At 51.4% G+C, this 17,299-nt stretch overlaps 1 protein-coding gene across 6 annotated transcripts in view; it reads left to right on the top strand.

Annotated features, from left to right (window-relative positions):
* The window catches only part of KATNIP (katanin interacting protein), a 192,162-nt gene that overhangs the window by 50,480 nt on the left and 124,383 nt on the right, over window positions 1-17,299 (top strand). For 5 of the 6 annotated variants that reach the window (XM_059896806.1, XM_059896810.1, XM_059896807.1 and 2 more), the window contains exons 4-5: window positions 5,270-5,457; window positions 7,078-7,175. In XM_059896806.1, coding sequence (XP_059752789.1) covers window positions 5,270-5,457; window positions 7,078-7,175 — 286 coding nt within the window. The remainder of the gene's footprint in view (window positions 1-5,269; window positions 5,458-7,077; window positions 7,176-17,299) is intronic. The other variant, XM_059896808.1, reaches the window with a different exon arrangement.

Here is a 17,299-nt window from a genome sequence, read left to right on the forward strand (position 1 = left end):
CTGGTTCACCCCCGTACAACCCTCGCCCAGAGGATGCTTAGTGATTCTAGTTGCTCAGCTTCAGGAAAGATGTAATCATGGTCAATAGGACTCATGAAAACGCAACCAGAATCATCAAAGGGCTGAGATATGAGGAACAGTTAAGAGCTAACGGCTAAGAGGGGCTGTAATATACGCGCTAGATGGTGGCAGATCTAAGATCTAAAAATCCAGCAATGGTATTTGCTTTTTGAAAAAGGTTGTTTGAGGGACACTTATAGGAAAACGTACCCATATGAGAGGTGAACCCACTGCCCCAAGAGGAGATTCAGGCAGAAAGAAGAAAGGGGAGAACCAGCACCCAGGGCGAGCCTTGCACAGGCCGGTCCCGGTCTCTGAGCTGGAGATTCATCTGGTATCCCCTTCCATCCTCATGAGCCATAGGCATCCTTGGTCTCATTTTACAGAAGAGGAAACAGGCCCCAGGAGGTGTAGGGACTTGCCCAAGGTCACAAAAGCTGGGAAATGGCAGAGCCTCCAGTACGGAGCTCTGTCCTCCACCCACATGGATGGGGGGTGGTGACATCCTAGAAGACAAATTACAGAGCCTGTGGGCCACCAGGTTCTGGGAGGAATGGCAGGCTCTTCGCACCACTGCCTTCCTCCTCTCCATCCTTCAAGGCTGCATTCAAATGCCACCACCTCCAAGAAGCCCCCACCTGGGAGCCACTGCTTCTCCTCTGAACCCTCCTTTCTTGGAGCCCCTGCGGCATGATGACTGGTGAGGAGACAAGCAATGGCACAATGATGTGGCTGGGAGACGGGCTCTGGAGCCTCATGGACTGGAATTTAAATCCTGGCTGCTTCCTCGGCTCTCTGACCTTGGGCAAATTCATCTATAAAACAGATCAATGGTAGAAACTTAATCCCTGGGCCAGTGAAGGATTAAGCAGGACAAGGTGCTTGGCGGTCCACAGTAAGCCCACCCATCCAAGTATACTTTCTCCATCATCATCATCATCATCATCATCATCATCATTTTAATGATAAACATGCCTTCTCAAGTGATGTCCAGATAATCCTTGAATGCCTGACCCTTAGAGAACTCCTCAGTTGACCCTGGGCGTAAATGAGGTCCAGAGGAGGCACGTGGCCAGCCCACAGTCACACAGTAACTGTGGCGCTTAGAGACCGAGATGGTTCAGTCAATAAACCCGGTCACAATTAGGCCCATGAGCAACACGCCACCTGCCCTTTGAGCTCAGCTAAGTCCTCTCACCACCTGGACCCCTGCTTGTGCCCTGACTGCCCAGCCGTCAAGCGTCTCATGTCCCCGGTCACAGTCCCTCACGTGACACCCTGTGCTCTAACTCACAGCGCCTCCACTTCCTCTTCGGAACAAAAGAGCTCTCTGTACACGTGACCCCAAAGGTCATTACGAGATAAGCGGAAATGATGCCGTGACGTGGTTAGATACATGGTAGCTGTATTAGGGTGCGCGTGCATGCCTTCTCTCTACTGCTGGACCCTGAGTTCCAGAAATATTGAGAGTATTCCTCACCGTTCCTCACACTCGTCACGGACCCCACACCCAGGGGGCAGGAAGGGAGAATAAACAGGCACACAGATACTGTTCCGTAGCATGAGGCAGGGGGACACGTGCTCTGAAACAAACAGAATCCGTAAGGGAATAGAGAGTGACAGGGCAGCAGGTGGCTGGGGGCTCCATCTCCGAAAGGGCAGGGACTTAATCTGATTTTTCTGAATCCCCGACACTAAGGGCAGCTTTTTATGCAAAATAAGCTATCTGTTAAAAAACACCCACTTTTCTTTGATGCCACGTGTGTACTGCTGATGTGCTCAGCTGCAGCAGGGGAGTTCCTTTAGTGATTCCTTTCACAGTCTGAATAATTATCTCCCCATTTATCAGTTTCATAAATCCACATTTTCATAAATCACTCTGCTTAAAGAGAGACCTCTGTGGAGCGCCAGCCACAGAGCCTGGGTAACGGGATGCCACCGTGACCATTAACGTAGCATCAGGAGACAGGGCGGTCTCCGGAAGGAAGTTGAGGCAGGCACTCCCTGGCTAGGTGGTCAGATTTTCTGCGTGCCGCCCCTCCCTGGGCTCCCTGTTCTCCCTCTCCGGGGACTGTTGGTACCCACTGCGCCCTTTGATTGTTTGCTCCAGAGAATGCAGCTACTGCCGTGTTTGGAAATTGTCTCTTAGTTACTTGTGTTTTCCTTCTGTTTTATGCTGTTGCCCAACTATCAGGCATCTCCCAGGCTTCCGAGGCTGGCAAGAGATAAGCAGTCTGTAATAAATGTTCCTGCCATGATTGGCAAGATGGATGTATCAACCGTTAAAGAAACATTTAAAAAGCAAACAAAGAAATCACCAGTAATACCACCACCCTCCTTCAACAGCTGATTTAATTTTCACATTTATCACCCTCCACTCTGGGTCCACAAACACACTTTTTTCCAACTTTGCACTTATCACATATATACCATTTTTATCCTGCCTTTTTCACTCCCCACTGAACAGATCACAAATAAGCCCCTATGTTTCCATAGACTCTTCATAATTTTAACAGCTGCATGAGATCCCGGCTTCCACTTCCCTAGTGTTGGACATTCGAGTTGCTTTCATGGTTTTGTTATGACTGAATGCTGACCATTGTTCCTGATCGGAAACAATTTGCTCACTGGGCAAAGACCAAGCAAATGGCATTTTCTGTATTTTCATATTACTTCTGAGAAGGTCCTCTGAGTTTCCAGCAATGTCTAAGTTTGCCAGTTTCAGCTTGCTAGCTTTATAAGTCGCCTTTGTTTTGGTGAAGACTCTGGAGCCACATTGCTTCAATTTGCATCCTAACCCTGATGCCATACTAGCTGTGTGACCTTAGGCAAGTTACTTAACCTCTCTGTGCTCCAGTTTCTTTATCTATTCAATGAGGTTAAGAAAAGTAATTACCCCACAGGGTTGTTGTAAAGATTAAAGTCTTAATACAGTCAGTCCTTATTATTCACAGATTCCGTATTTGCAAATTTACCCACTCACTAAAATTTATTTGTAACCTCCAAATCAATACTTGCAGTGCTTTTGTGGTCACTCAAAGACACATGCAGATGGCAAAAAAATTGTAGTTGCTCAGCACACACGTTCCCAGCTAAGGTAGAACAAGGGAACACTCTGCCTTCTTGTTTCAGATCTTACACTGTAAAGTGTCCTTTTCACATTTTACTTAGTGCTGTTGTAACCGAAAGTGGGGTCCAGCTGCTCACCACTCAAAAGCCAATAAAGAGGCCAGGTTGGTGGAAAGGAAAGTTTGCTTTATTTCAGATGCCGGCAACCAGAGGGGAGGGTGGACTTCTGACCAAAGGCCAACTCCCCCCACACTGACAATCAGTGGGCAAGAGCTTTTATAGACAAAGGAAGGGGGCTACAGGCAGAAACAGAACAGTCAACTCGTGACAGCCATCTTGAAATTGGTCCTGCGGTGGTCTGACCAGCATCATTTGATTGTTTTAAGTACAGTTAATCTTGAGTTCCAGGGTCGGTTTGTTCCCATTTCCTTGAGGCCAGTTCTTGGAATTGTGGGAGCTTATGTCATGGCTACAGTCTGGTCATCATGTAGTTAACTTCTTCCACCTAGTGGGGCTTTCAGTATCTACAAGACAGCTCACGGGATATGGCTCAGAATATTACCTATAGCCCTTGAGAAGGAACTAAAGGTCTTGTTGGACTGTTTTCCTTTGTTTCTGCATTTTCTCACTTCTCTGATGAAATTTATTCTTTGGCTAAAGTTTTTCCACAGGCAAAAGGCAGGCTGAGGACCCGGGGGGCAAAGACCATAGGGTCCTGCTCCATTTCACCGTGTTTTTTATATTTTTGTGCTTTTCATTGATGACTTTGCTGTTTAAACTGGCCCCCTGGCATAGGGGTGAAGTGGTGTCTCGCGTTTATTTCTAAGCCCAAGAAGGCTATGATGTCCCTTACGGAGAAAATACACGTGTTAGATAAGCTTCCTTCACTCATGAGTTGAAGTGCTGCTGGCATGAGTTCAGTGTTATTGTATTAAGGATATATTAAATAAGGCGCCTTCAAACAGAAACACACATAAAGCAAGGTTTTGTATTGATCGGCTGATGAAAATGTTGTGACCAGAGGCTCACAGGAACCAAATCCTGTATTTTCCCCTAGGAAGAGTGGTTCAGTATTCACTAATTCAGTGTTTGAGGCAACTTTATAGAACATAACTATTGTGAATAATGAGAACTGACTATATGCAAAACATCTAGAACAGGGTTTGGCCTTCTACCCTTTATGTGATTACCATTACTATTATTTTTTAAAATTTACATTTTGCTAATTTGGTGGGAACTTACTTAATCACTGAAGAGGATGCACATTTATTGCCACGATGGTTGGTTGGTTGTATTTCTTCTTGTGCGGAAATAGCTCTGGTTTGTGCGGGGTGCCTAAAAGTGTCTGTAAAGGCGCTGAAGGGTTTGGCGTCACACGGGAGCGATTCCGAAGAGTACACTGCACACCGTTTACGGCAGTGAACATCAGGTCTGGGGAAAAAAGGACCAAGCCAAGGTGCGAGGTTGGGCTTTAGAGAAAGCTGAACAACGGACCCGGCCGCGCTCACGCCAAGACCCTTTTAGCCAAAGGGTGTGATCATCACATCATTAATCTTGAGCAAAGCCTGCACTGGTGTATTTTTAAACTGCATCAGAATATAAAATAATGACATTTGGGGTATCAGGGGGTGAGTGTTTGAGGACACATTTATTTCCTGAAGCCAGAAATCAGTCCACCTGGCCTGACGGCAGCCGTTTCCTGACGTGTGTATGTGTTCCGCGCAATCTCTCTCGCAAAGGCTTAGACCGCGTCTTGTTACACGGGGAACAAAGTGCTGCTATCCACGCAAAGTAGAGATGCGTGAAGTTGGGATCATCCCTGGAGATCCGGGCTGTGTGTAGCAGCGTGCACACGCGCCTGTTTTGTCTCAGCCACCTTGGGGCGAGGCTGGGTGTCCAAGGTTTTGCTAACGTATGTCTGAGCCTCAGAAGGACAAGCAGAAACACCCCTGCAGGGTCCGGAACAGCCTCCCCGTCGCTGCTCCTGCATGTGTGTAATGGGCCTCTCAGGGCTGTTTATGGATGAACAGCTGGGCACCCGCCACCCGGCCTCTGATTAGAGACGCTTGGCTGTCAGAGCAGCAGGTCCCTCCCCGCGTGGGGGTGGGCGGTGGCCCAGGCTCCTAGAATGAGAAGCCAGCAATCATTTCTCTTCCAGGATATTAAAGCATTTGAGAGCCAAGGACCCCATGCAATTGAGGCTGGAGCACCTGGAACACGGGTTCTCTGTCTACGTCAACGGGGCCAATTCTGAACTGAAGACATTCCCTCGGAAAGCCGTCCACTCCAGCTTCTCCAGAAGTGCCTCCCACGCCGAGGGGACTCACGGTGAGCACAGGCCAGCAACAGCTCTGCGGACAAATTAGGGACAATGGAGCCACACCCCATGCACAGAAATTGGTTAACCTATACAAGTTAACTCTACCCACTTGGCCAGAAAGAAAGAACATGAAAGTGTGTGTGAGAGAGAGAGAGAGAGAGAGAGAGAGAGAGAGAAATCCTTTTCCACTTCTTTTTAAACTAGTCTCGGCCTCCACTCCCCCAGGGCAAAGGTGGCCAGAGCAGTCAATTCCTGGCTTTTACATTTCCTAGGTCTCATGTGCCAGTCGTTTAAGGAAGTGTCAAGGATAATTTTGATTATACTTGATTTTCACTCACTATGTCTTAACTTCAGTACCTAACCCCTGTGATAATTGATTCCACTGTTCATGTCTGAATTTAGTTAATACATACTCTGCAGACTTTAAGTGGATTTCAGGTGTCCTATAATAAAGGACACATGAAATAAAATCTGGGAAGTGGCCTAGAAGGCACCCGACCCAGTGGCTGGCCCCATATAGGCACCGAAAATGATTTGGTGGTGGTTGAATGAATGAAATGGCAGTGCATAGGAGTCAGATACCAGTTTGGCTGTGTTGCTTTGGGGAAGCCATTTTTGTCTCTCTGCGACTTTGTTTTCTCATCTTTAAAATGGGGCTAATGAGTGCCAGAGTGCCCTTCAAGGCGGGTCACTTTGTCTAAGAGGACAGTGTGCTACTGGGTTACAAGAAGAGGACTTGGAACAAGGCAGGGTTGGGTTCAAACCCCGTTCTGCCACTTTCTAGCTTTGAGACCTCTGGCAATTGGGTCCTCTCTGACCCTCAGTTTCCTCTTCTGTAAAATGGGAATAATTATGCCCACTTCACAGGCTTCCCAGGAAGATTAAACAACATAAGAAGTGTAAAGTGTCCAGCACACAATAATCTTGACTTGTGTTCTAATTCATTGCCTCACAGGTATGGTAAGATCCCAAGCTATTAATAGACAGTAAAAGTCAATACAACAACAAGGGTATAAAAGGAGAAAGTGGTGTCTTCAAATCTTCCCCTAGGAGAGCCACTGCATTTCTGCTTAGAGTTTAGCATGAGTTTCCTAGCCCCCAGGGCAAAGAGGGAAATGGGATGGACTCTCCTAGCTTTCATGGGGGAGGAGTCTGGTTGACCTGCTAGTTAGGAGAAGCCGACCTTTCCTGGTCCAGGTTTCAGGGAGGTGCAGATAACAGGAGTCTCTGTACTTGGGCCCCCAGCAGTATATTTACTCATTCCGCATATCTCGCTCCCCTCACCCCTCTTTTATACTAATGCTGGTCTGTTGGGCGCCCTGTCCTATGTACCCTGCTTCTGTATCTTAGAGATTGCTCCTTTTGTACGTAGACCTGCCCAATTCAGGAACATACCTACTGTTCCATAGCACAGAGGTGCTGTGACTGATACCCCATCCCTTTTAGTTGGGCATTTAGCTTGTTTTCTGATGCCTTTTGGCTACAAACAGTGCTACAAAAGTGTATTGCTTCACACACAAGACTCTGGGCACCCTGACGGGCATTGTAGATGTAAGTTACAAAAGCACCATCAGTGTGGGCTCGTCATCGGGGCCTCACCAAGTCTCTTTCCCTCATCTCTGGTGCAGATTGCGGACGAAAAACCCTGTTTCGAGAAGCTGAAGAAACTTTAAGACGCAATTCACGGACAGCCCCCAGCAAAGTCCAGCGCCGAGGATGGCACCAGGTGTGGAAACCCTGGGCAGAGACAAGGCGGTGGCCCCAGCTCACACTTTAGAATAAGCAGCAGGGTTATTGTGAGAACAGAAACATAATCAGAGCATTTGGAATCCCCACGGGCAGGGGGTGGGTCTGGCTGGGCACTGCCATGGTGCCCTCTCCGCCTGTGGCACTGGCCTCTGGAGAGCAGAGGAGCCCTGGGGACCCTCCAGCCCATGCTGTGGCATGATCCTCCCTTCTGGCTGGGGCCACCCCAGCCCCACTCAGGAGCATCACTGGTCAAACTCACAGCCCTGTCATGATGGTGTATTCGTACAGCTGTTTTTTATTGAGCACCTGTGATGTGCCAGGCCTGGTCTTAGATGCCATGGATGCAGTGGGTGGATAAGACAAAACCCCTGCCCCACAGACCTGAGATGCCTCTTCGGATTGCTTCCGATGCTGCTGATCTGGCAGTTTGCTTTTTTGAGCACCTGCCAGTACCAGGCGTGAGCTAAGCTCCCACGAGACTCCTCTCCTTTACCCACACAGCAGACCTATAGGATAAATTCCAAAGTCCTTCCTCTTTTAAGGATGCTGAGGACACGAGAGCTCAGAAAAGTTAAGTGAGCTTTCCAAGGTCAACCACTAGGAAGTGGCAGAATCAAGATTCAAATCTAGATCTGTGGCTCCAGGCTCGGCGTTCTTGCTCATATAGTCCTGACACCTTCCCTTGCAGTTACTCAGCCTTACTTGGGACCAGTGGGACCCCCACTGCACATTCGAATCACCTGGGATTCTCAGGCCCCACCCTCAGAGGTTCTGGCTCACTTGGTCTGAGATGAGGCTTAAGCAACATATACATACATATAAGTATATTTATATATATATATGTATATATGTGTGTGTGTGTGTGTGTGTGTGTGTGTACATATATATATATGTATATATATGTTAATCCTTTGTTCACCAAGATTGGGAAGTACTGCTTTATCACATTTCACACTGCACATACGTATGGGTCTAGGGTAAATACTTTCCTACGCTTTATCCGCCATCTTTGCAATAACCCTGGAGGTACATAAGTATCCTCATTGTGCCACTGAAGAAATTGAGGCCCAGAGAGCAGAGAGGTAATAAGGTGACTTGCTCCCATAGATACTAAGGGAGGACGTGGGCTGAGGTTTACACCCTGGACCTGTGACTCCAAACCCAGTGGTCCTCACTTCTCTGCAGGGACGTTTGTGGGTCTCTGATGAAACGGGGAGGGGTGTTCCTGCCAGCTAACTCCCAGGCCTCATCTCGATGCTGATGAGCAAGGCCTTCAGGGCACACAGCCTGGAGGCTTCCTTTTGTCCCCAGCAATGAATGTTAATTTCCCACTAATGAGGCCTTTCTCCACTTCTCACTTCAGAGAGTTCTCCTAGCTGTTTTGAGTGCCTTCTATTATCAGGAGCCATATTTGCATCTTAGACTGTGACTTAATGGCTGACCCCAGAGTCTGTGCAATTTAAAGACTTGGCCTAAGATTAATTAGCATCCCTCCCCAGTCTCTCCCTGTGGTCCCACACTTCACAGGGCCTAATCGTGGCTAATTTCCTGGCTTCCTGATGCCACGAAGGCTGTAATTGGCCTTCTGTACCGAATCCGTCAGGGGTCAGTCAGTGCCTAACAACAGAGACCTCTCAGGCTATCTGAAGCATAAATGAATGGAAGGCAGGGAATTGGGTGCTTACATCCGGCGAGAGGATGGGCTCCGAGCCAGGCCTCCAGGAATGGTACCCAGCATCCTAACACAGACCTGCCAGGAAAGCTGCTGCCTAGGACACAGGAGGGAAGGTGGGGATCAGCCTCAGGAATGTGTCACCTGAGCTGTGATCCAGGAATCAGGAAGCCAGTGCCACAACCACTGGCCTCAGAGTGATGCTGTGTCTGCTAGAGCGACACTTTGAAGAAAGGCCTGGCTCACAGCTCATCCGGCCAGGGTGGGACATGGATGAAAGCACTCATGGCCTCTGCCACATGCTTAGCACAGAAACAGCCAGCGTGTGTCCCCTCCTTTCCACCTCACTTCTGCTGTCCCTGCCTTCCATGAGGCCATCTGAGCTGCTGCACCCACGTCACATCCAGACCCCAGCTGGGAGGGAGGCTGCGAAACGCAGTGTCTGGCTTTCCAGCCTCTTCTGAGCAGAGAGGCACCCTTGGAGGAGAGCGGAATGGGTGCTGGGGGGCCACCCCCCCAGCTTCGCGTCGACTCTGTTCCACCCACGCACAGTCCTTTGGGGACCACCCCTCAGAGATGGAGACAAACCCGGGAACCTTCAGAAGTGGTGAGTGGGCTGGGAGCCATATCATGAGAGAAGTCATCCATTAAGTTAACGAACATGTATTACCACGTGCCAGGCACTCTGCAAGGCTCTGGGGTTAAAAAACAAAACTCAGGCTCAGTTCCTGCCCTGGAAGATCCGATTGTGAAGACATGGGCACTGCTTATCCTGGGAGGAAGGTGCCACAGCTGTTCTCCAACATACGGAGGGCTAGCCCGGTAGACTCTGAAAGTCAACAGCTTGAAGCCTGTGGGCTGAACTGGCCCCCCAGATAATGGTTTTTGGACTCACACAGTTTAAAAAAGACTTTATCACTTGCTAACATTTAAATTCAAAAGATTTTACACGTTTTTTTAAAAGTTCGATTCCTCCTTGCCTAGGGAAATGGGAAGATCTGGCCCCCATGCTGGGTGGCCGCCCATAAGGCAGCCATCAGTGGCAGCTGAGTGGCGGTTCCCAGTTTAGACAGCGAACAGGCCTCCTGTTTGCCGTGGTCCCCAGCACTCCCTTTAGAGCCCTAGCGCCGAGGCTGAGCGGTAGTTGCAGTTTGTCATCATGCTCTGGCTGCTGTTTCTCTTATACCCAGCAGCTTCCCCCTTTGCCCTTCCCCACCTGGCTCACTGGGGCGTTTGAACCCGGGCCCCTGGGGAGTAGAAGGGAATGGGCTTTGGAGTCAGACAAACAGCTTACTAGCTGTGTGCCCTGGAGCCAGCCTTGTGACCTCTCTGAGCTTTGGGCTCACCATCCATAAAGCCTCCCAGGGCTGCTGGGAAGGAATGTGTGTATAGTATGTGTCACGGGCGGTCCATCAGCAGGGGCGGTCGGCTTCCTCAGGTAGGAGCACCTGGCGGCAGGTGACAGACAAGTCCAGATGGTTAAGAGCGCAGACTCAGGAACCCAGCGGCCTGGGTTCAAAGCCTCAGCTCTACCAGTTGCTGGCTGTACGGCCCTGGATAATTGGCTTGTCTTCTCATCTGTAAGTGGGGCTGGTGATGGTACCCTCCTCAGCGGCTAGTTGCTGAGGACTGAGTGAGCGAACCAGTGTTTGTAGAACGCGCCAACCAGTGCCTGGCACAGAGGAAGCCGACAGTAAACGGTAGTGACCGTTGTAATCAGCTGAGAGGCAGGCAGATCCCGAGGGCGGCTCTTCACTCCAGAGGGTTCCTTCACTTGTTCAGTCCTTCATTCATTCCGGGACCATCTACTGGACACTTGCAGGTGCTGGGGTCAGAGCAGTAAGTGAGGCAGGCTAGGCCAGCTCTGGTGTGCGGGTCGGGACTCATAGGCCAGAGGGTCTAGAAGACCCCAGAAAGGAGCTTGCATTTCATCTTACATGTGAGGGCTCCCCCGGAGGGTTTTCAGCAGGAGGGTTGTGTGTTGGGCTTCTGTTTTGGAAACATCCGCAGCGGTTGCACAGAAGGACCAGGTGGGGGGCTTTGAAGCAGGGCTTCCCGTAAGCCTAACGGGCCTTTTCTCTCTCCCAGGCTTCCCCAGCCCCACCCTTGCACCTGCTTCCTTCCCCCAGCTTCCCCTTCTCACTTCAGCTTTCTCCAGGTCACAGTTTTTCTCTCCCTCAGTATTTGTTTGGTGAAATTTTCCAAGAGAGAGACCTTCTGAGTCTCTCAGCTCGTCTTTGTTACTCGGGTCACGGCCTGGCCTGCCGGTCAGCCTGACGAGGTGCCCACTCAGGCCTCAGTTGGCCGAGACTGGAGGTGGGGACCAGGTCAGACGATTCAAAGCCTGCCTGCCCTAGAGCTGTCCCCTGAGCAGGGACTGGGTCCCCACCTTCTTGTCGAGGAGGCTGTAGGCATGACAGTAAATAGACTCGATTTGCCAGCTGCACTGTTACTGTCAAGAGGAAGAGGGAATGGATTGGCTTCCTTTGGCCCCAAGAAGTGGAGTAAAGTAGAAAATGTCTCCATGGTGGAAAGTACATGGAGACAGATTTGGGGGTGCGAAGGATAGAGAGGAAGGTGGTCTCTCTATCTCCATCCTTTCGGATGGGTACCATCGCCCTTGGAGGCGGCCAAGGTCAGGCAGAGTGGTCAAGGCAGCAGAATCTCCAATGGCCACTGGTGGCCAGTTCTCAAAAGCCACCCCATCAGGAGAGGGACCACAGCCCTGCCCCAGTCCTCTTGTGTGCTGTGCCCAGCAGGAGGGACAGGTGGGGCCACACAGTCACTGGGTGTATTCACACGGGCCGTGTCTGGGTCAGCAGGGGACACAGCGGTCACAGCCAGCCCCCAGCCAGCACCACTTCCTTCCTGTCGCATCCCCGCCCCCTCCGACTTGTCGCCTTGCCGGTTTCTCTGAGCGGCCCCCTAAACTCTCTTGAGTCCCACGTAACCTTTCCACTGACCAAGCCCAATGCCTCTTCCAGTAGAATGGAGTTGCCAGCTTAGGGTCTTGCCCACCAACTAGGAAGCACTTTTGGGTGGAGCTGCCCTGATGGAAGGGGCTGCCGCAGGTGCACGGGCCCAAGGATACCTGGGCCAGAAGGTCAGCGAGTCATCCAAATGCTGGCCGAGATGCTGACCGCTCCACCCGTAAAACCCTTCCCTGACTCTCCAGTGCTGGGGGAGCCAGGGAGGCGGTTGGCGGCACTGGACTGGGCTTCTGTGCTGCCGCCCACACTGTGGATCGGGCTGGTGGTGATAAATGGCTCTTGTTGGTGCTGTCCTTTTTTCCCCCACTGCTTCTTGGCCTTAGATCTTTCTGCTGCTATCAGTGGATTAAGATTTATGGCTTCCTCAGCCTTGTAATACCTGGGTGGACAGAGGCCTAATCAACAGAGCCGTCGTTTACCAAAATGCTGTCAGATTTGATGAACGTCGTCGGCTCTTAGCGTTAAATTGGTAGTGAAGGGATTGGCTTTCCAGCAATTTACTGTGGGGTGGGCTTTCCTTAAAGGCCTGGAAAGCAAGTTCATTGCAGTCATTAAAGCAAAGGCTTTGTCCTCACTCTGCCGCCATATCCACTTTCCTGTTGGGGGCCAGGCAGCTTAAACACCTCCAGGAAAGCTCATAAGTGAAAATGTGAAGCGTGTGGGGCCCTTCCCTTTGTTTTCTTTTTTTTTTTTTCTGAGTTTTGAAAACCCCTGCAGTGAAGACAATAAATGAAGCAACCCATAAAGCATCAGCCTTTACAGTGACCTTGCTTGACACAGACTGTCAGAACGCGAATGCTGTTATTTGTAAGAGATCAGACAGATCCGGGAAGAACATATCAAATAAGGTCTATTTATTCCCCACCCCAACCCAAAGCTGGCTCTGTCAGTATCTTCAGAGCTCTCCCACCTCTAGAGGGAGCCATTTACATACTGCACAACCTGTGCAACCATCCGGGGCAGCCCCCAGCCTTGCTCTTTTTTTCTAACTGATAATAAGCGTTAATGCACACCTCTTGGAATACTTTGCTAAGAAGGGAGGCAATACACACAAAAAACTCTGAGCACGACACTGGGCTGAGTGCGGCTGAGTACAGAACAAGCTGGCCTTGGGCTGGGAAACTGGAACATGGGTGTTTAGGCATGAGGGCTTTTAAACCCTGTTCCAGTATATGGTCGATACTGCAATGGAGTACCAGGTCTGGGCGCTTGCAAGTAGGCAGGAAAGAGCAGCCGCTTAGAAACACCCACTCCGGGTAAAGCGGTGCGCCGAGCGGGGAGCCAGCCAGAAGCTTGGGCATCATCTTCGCAAGGGCGTGAAGGTGGGAGACAGGGAGCGGGCGGGCGAGCCCGGGGACTGGGTTGGAACCTGCCACCTCGCGCTCCTCAGCAGCAGGTGGGTGTCCTCGTATGGGCGGGGCTGCTTGCCATCTCCTCCCGGTGGGGGTAGAGGCAGCTCCCTGGGGCTGGGGCGGGAGAGCCGGCCAGATGGAGAGACTATTTATTTCCCTCTCCAGCACCCACTCAGTGTTTAGACACTCCTTCTGGACCACATTAATTTTGTCACATGTTGCTTCATAAACACATTTTCCGTTATGTGTGCTGGGTGGGTTCCTTGAGGCCCGACATTGGTTTAAAATTTTTTTTATATCTTGACATGTTTCCAGAGCCTAGTATGCAGTTAGCACTCAGTAAGGACTTGCTGATTGTTCCTTAATGCCTATTGCAAACCTGTCTCCTGATATGTTGGTGAGGTGAGCAGTTGTGCTAAGCTCCTTGGAGGGAGGATGGAAAAGCTGCAGAACAGAGAGACACACATGGACTCTTCTCCTTGAACGCTGGAGTGCCTTCTCATATTTATAATTAAGATCAGACCAGTAGAGCTGCATTAATCCCAACTCTCTTACTTGCCAGCGGGAATCGCACTTCAGGTATGGTTGGATCCAGGTGCTCAGACAATGTAGCAGGGTTCATTCACTGTCACCCAACTCTGCTTTTTTCCATGTTGCCCTGGGTGAACCAAGATGGCCACCAGCAGCTCCCAACTTACATTCTTTCACCTGCTGTTACATCTCTTTGGCTTCCCTAAACCAATCACCCAGACACCGTGGGCCAGCAGGATCTAATGCTCAGAGTGACCAGGCCTTGGTCATGTGCTCTACCCACCCCTGGATGCAGTTCCACATGAATGCTTGGGTTGGGAGTGGGGAAAGGGAGGATTTCCCAAAAGAAAACCAAGGTACTTTTACCAGAAGACAGGGGAATGCATGCTGGACAGACAGAAGCAACAGTGCCCACCACAAAACCTCACAGACCTCCTGATCTCACACCTCGCCAACTTTAATGTGCGTATAAATCACCCGGGTTCTTGGTAAAATGCAGCTTCTGATTCCTGCATCTGAGGTGGGGCTTGAAACCTTGCATTTCTCACAAATTCCTAGGAGAAGCCAATGCTGCTGGTCCCTGGATCCTCGTCCCAGCCCTCCCTTTCCAGAGAAAGGAACAGAAACCCACGGAGGAGCCAGGCTGCACCCCAGGCCTGGGCCCGTGCCCAGTGGTCCTCGCTCTGTTGCCCCTCCTCCTTCCCTCCTCCGCTCTTGGACTGTTTCTTCCCAACATTTGAACGTTACTGAGTGGTTCCCGGGAGGAGGGAGGAGCTCACTGTGGAACACCCATCCCAGCCATGACCTTCAAAGCCTTCACAGCTTCATCCTGGTCCAAGGCGGGAAAGCCCCCAGGAGCCTCCTGGCCTGGAAAGGCCCAGGTCTGTGGATTCCGTGGTGCCCGCCCTCCACGTGGTGCCCACTGCTGGCGCCAACAAATGCTCTGAGAGCGAGTTGACAAAGCCTGGGAGGCAGTGACGCCACACGGGAGGCCAGAGCCCAGGGCAGCGAGGCCAACAGCCAAAAGGAAGACGGGTGGAAGGTGCAGTTCCAGAAAGAGCAAGGCACACTTGGAGTCTGGCAAACATCGCCACAAGACGGATCGCCCGTGGAAGGAAAAGTGTCCCAGGGTCCCTTCCTCGTGCACCTCTGCCTCCCGGTTCTCCGATGGGGGGCTCCCTACCTGCCTTTTTCTGCCTCTTACACTCTCTCTCCAAGGCCTTTTCCTGGAATGATCTAGAGCCCATCCCCTGCCCCTTTAGTGTTAAATAGTCTCAGGAAATTCTTGAATCCCTCCTTGTTCTCCCCAAAGGCCACTGTAGCCCAGGCTGGATACATTTCTTCTTCACTTGCCTGTTGGGGGCAATACAGCATCGAGGTGCAGGACTGGGGTCAGTCAGCAAACTACAGCCCCGGGGCCAAATTCGGCCACAGCCTGTTTCTGTAAATCAAGTGTTCTGGGGACACAGCCATGCCCATTTATGTAGGCATCGTCAAGGGCTGCTCTGAGCTACAGTGGAACAGTTGACTATTGTAGCAGAGACCACAGGGCTGGCAAAGCCTTAAAATATTTATTCTTTACAGGAAACTGGCCCATCCCTGTTTTCGAGTAAGGCCTCTGGAGCCACGCTGCTGGGGTTCAGATCCAGGTCTGTGGCTTCCTAGCTGTGTGACCTTGGCCACGTGGCTTACACCCTTGTGCCCCGGTCTCCCCCTGGGATGGCTGTGAGGACTAAATGAGCAAATGCCCCCGAAGCTCTTGGAGTGGCACCCGCTCTGCATTAAGTGACTTGGTGCCCCAGGTGATGGCAGGGGGTGGGGTGGGAGCGCGGGCGGCGTGGACGCGATGAGAAAGAACTTCCGTCCTAACCAGCGAGAGTCCTGCAGGCCAACAAGGCTCACCATCCTCATCCTCTAGGTATAATAATAGCTCGTTTCACTAAGCTTGTGGGGAAGCTGAATCTCACCCGGGGGGTGGAGGGTTCTTATGCTGGGGCATCAGGGGAAATGCAAGCTCTAAATCACCCTTGACTGTCCCTCGGCTGGGAAGTAGGTCCAGTCCACATGGCTTGGTGGACCTCTTCTGACTCTCAGAGTGACGTTGAAGGAGGCCCTGGCTCTCGGATTTGTGCACGTGCGTGGCCTCACCCCTAGGGAACACCTCCTTAGGTGTTGCTCCCTGGGCACCTGGCTCGCCTCACACTGGCCCCAGCCTTGCTCACCAAGTCTAGCACAGCCAATGCTGGACCGTTGGCAGTTTCTTTGCTTGACTGCCCAGGCAGTTTGGTCCTGGGCCCATGGTGGATGAAACATACCCTTGGGGGGAGGTCTGGCCCCCTGTGTAGACTTGATGCCACCTAAGGTGAATGGTGCAGCCCCACCGCACTGCTCATCACAGCCCCTCGCCAAGGGCTCAGCCCATCACCACGAGTCATCCTCATGGCGGTTCTGCGAGGAAGATGGCATTAGTGCCACTCTGACAGATGTGGACACCGGTGCTCAGCGAGGGTCCATGACTTGCCCAGGGCTGCACAGGGAATAATCATCAGAGTGCCAGGGATCGAACCCGTCTGCCTGAATTTAGAACCCAGGCCCTAAACCACATGTGAGCAACTCCAAAACAGCCACAAAGAGTGACGAGCGCCCAAAGGAGGGTTATCCACTAGGGTGGGTTCAGCTCAGCTGCACGTAATGGACGCTGAACCACTGGGGCTTAAAGGCTGTTGTTGTTCCTCCTCTGACACGAACAAGGCATTTGGCGGCAGCCAGGCTGCTAGGACGGGTGGATGATGCCCCAGGGACCCAGGCTCCTTCGGTTTTGCCATCCTTAGCATGTGGCTTGCTTTCTTATTCTCACAAGGTGGCTACCCTGCTCCCAAATGTTCCATCCACATTCCATCAGGAAGAAGGGTAGAAGGATAAAGGGCAAAAATCCTGTGTCCCTGAGTGAGTCTTTTTTTTTTTTTTTTTTTTTGGCTGTGTTGGGTCTTCATTGCTGCACACGGGCTTTCTCTAGTTGCGGTGAGCGGGGGCTACTCTGATGTGCGCGGGCTTCTCATTGCGGTGGCTTCTCTTGTTGCGGAGCACGGACTCTAGGCGCACGGGCTTCAGTAGTTATGATACATGGGCTCAGTAGTTGTGGCTCGTGGGCTCTAGAGCGCAGGCTCAGTAGTTGTGGCACACAGGCCTAGCTGCTCTGAGGCATGTGGGATCTTCCCAGACCAGGGCTCGAACCCGTGTCCCCTGCATTGGCAGGCGGATTCTTAACCACTGCGCCACCAGGGAAGCCCCCCTGAGTGAGTCTTGATTAGCAGGGAAACAGTGGCTTCCTCGGCGGCCCTTCCAGCCACTCACATCAGCCTCACACGCCTTCCCAGCTGCGAGGGCCTCCAGCGACATGACCATCTTAAAGGGGCACTGTGCCAACTCGATAGAATCAGGGTTCCATTAAGTCAGGATGGAGAGGGCCATGGATAGCTATTGGGCGGTCAGGGAGTGTCTCCAAAGTTTAGACAGGACTTGGATACTTGGAGAAGATTTGAAAGAATGGCCTTAA

This window comes from Balaenoptera ricei, chromosome 15 (genome assembly GCF_028023285.1).
Source record: "Balaenoptera ricei isolate mBalRic1 chromosome 15, mBalRic1.hap2, whole genome shotgun sequence".
Taxonomy (NCBI): Eukaryota; Metazoa; Chordata; class Mammalia; order Artiodactyla; family Balaenopteridae; genus Balaenoptera; species Balaenoptera ricei.